The sequence below is a fragment of the Pyxicephalus adspersus genome, chromosome 11, assembly GCF_032062135.1.
Source record: "Pyxicephalus adspersus chromosome 11, UCB_Pads_2.0, whole genome shotgun sequence".
NCBI classification, from domain to species: Eukaryota; Metazoa; Chordata; class Amphibia; order Anura; family Pyxicephalidae; genus Pyxicephalus; species Pyxicephalus adspersus.
Window position 1 is genome coordinate 608,649 of NC_092868.1, and position 1,517 is coordinate 610,165.

At 53.3% G+C, this 1,517-nt stretch overlaps 1 protein-coding gene across 7 annotated transcripts in view; it reads right to left on the reverse strand.

Annotated features, from left to right (window-relative positions):
- RAP1GAP (RAP1 GTPase activating protein) overlaps positions 1–1,517 on the reverse strand; it is a 50,315-nt gene that overhangs the window by 13,907 nt on the left and 34,891 nt on the right. For all 7 annotated transcript variants that reach the window (XM_072425401.1, XM_072425404.1, XM_072425405.1 and 4 more), the window contains one exon: positions 142–177. In XM_072425401.1, the coding sequence (XP_072281502.1) occupies positions 142–177 (36 nt within the window). The remainder of the gene's footprint in view (positions 1–141; positions 178–1,517) is intronic.

Here is a 1,517-nt window from a genome sequence, read left to right on the forward strand (position 1 = left end):
GGGGGGGCATAGAGGTTAGACAGGGGTACAGGGGGGGCATAGAGGTCAGACAGGGGCATGGGGGTGTTTTGCAGGTCAGGAAGGGACACAAGAAGACAGCAGCGTGGAGGGGGGTGTAAAGCAAAAAGGGGGGGCACTTACCTGCATCTTTTCAATCATTTCAAACAAATCCGAGTTCTGTAAGAAGAAAAAAGAAACAACGATCAAAAACTCGTTGGGGTTGAGGAGTAACAATAGTGGGCACCATCCTCCTCCGTGGTATATGCCAGAGCTATATACATGTATGTCTGTGCGATGTCTTGGAGGGGGGGCGTGGTACATTCACCTGTATCATCTATTAATCAGAATAGGTAACCCCCTCCCAAGTCACCGCACTGCCACCGATTCCACAGACAGGTCATGATGTGCACAACGTCAGTTATTTCTGCAGTGACTGGGGAGAAGAGACTGAGGAAATGCTTCCCCCTGCCTGCAGCAGACTGATGACATCATCTCAGCCTAGGCAAAGTCACTGTTTGGAGCTCAGGGTGACTTTTCAATCTTCTGAAATATGAGACTGTCAGAGTACATTGTGACACTTTAGGAATAGTAAAGCTTCTGATCAGGGGGGTGACATTGGAAATTGTGTGTCAGTGGTGGGGGTGGCGCTGTGAGAAGAATATTTCCAGATGGAAGCGGAGGAATCCACGCGCCAATTCAGATGTGACAGACGCCTCTGGGCAGCGCGGTGACTCCGGAGAGCGTCCCGGCCACGTCAGAACAAATGTGTCACATTGGGCAGCACACTAATATCACCCAGCGCTGCCTCCCAGCCGGGGGCTCCGGGAGTGACACATCCTGTCTGGATGGCGCATTCTGGGCACAGAGACTGGCGGCAGCTTGGCGTTCTCTGCCAGCACGTGGCGGGCTCTGCGATGTCTTCATTAACGTGTGAAACCAAAAGATGCGTCCGTGGCAGATTGGGGCATCAAATTATCCACAGACCAATGGCTGCCCCGACTTGACTTCTACATAAATATCCCCCCCGCATGAACCCGTCACCCCGACACACAGGAGGCCACGGCCAGCCACAGAAATGCCACCGTCATATCATATATGTCCTCATCTTCTGGGGGGTCCCAGATAGAAGCACCCCCACCCCACGAGTTCCCCACAAATCACCAATGTGTGTCACAGGGAACCACATCTGTGGGTACATTGAAGGGTCTGACCACATTGGCATGTTGGAGGCCACTGGAGAGAAGGTGGATGTCCCCAAGACACGTGTGGGAACCCACGGAGCAGTGGGATAGAGCTCGGAAGGAGGGGGTCACCTCCAATGCCACGTGTAGGGGTCACCTGTAATGTTACGTGGAAGAGTCGCCTCCAATGCCACATGTAGGGNNNNGTCACCTCAAATGCCACGTAAAGGGGTCACCTGTAATGTTACGTGGAAGAGTCGCCTCCAATGCCACATGTAAGGGGTCACCTCCAATGCCACGTGTAGGGGTCACCTGTAATGCTATGTGGAAGGGGTC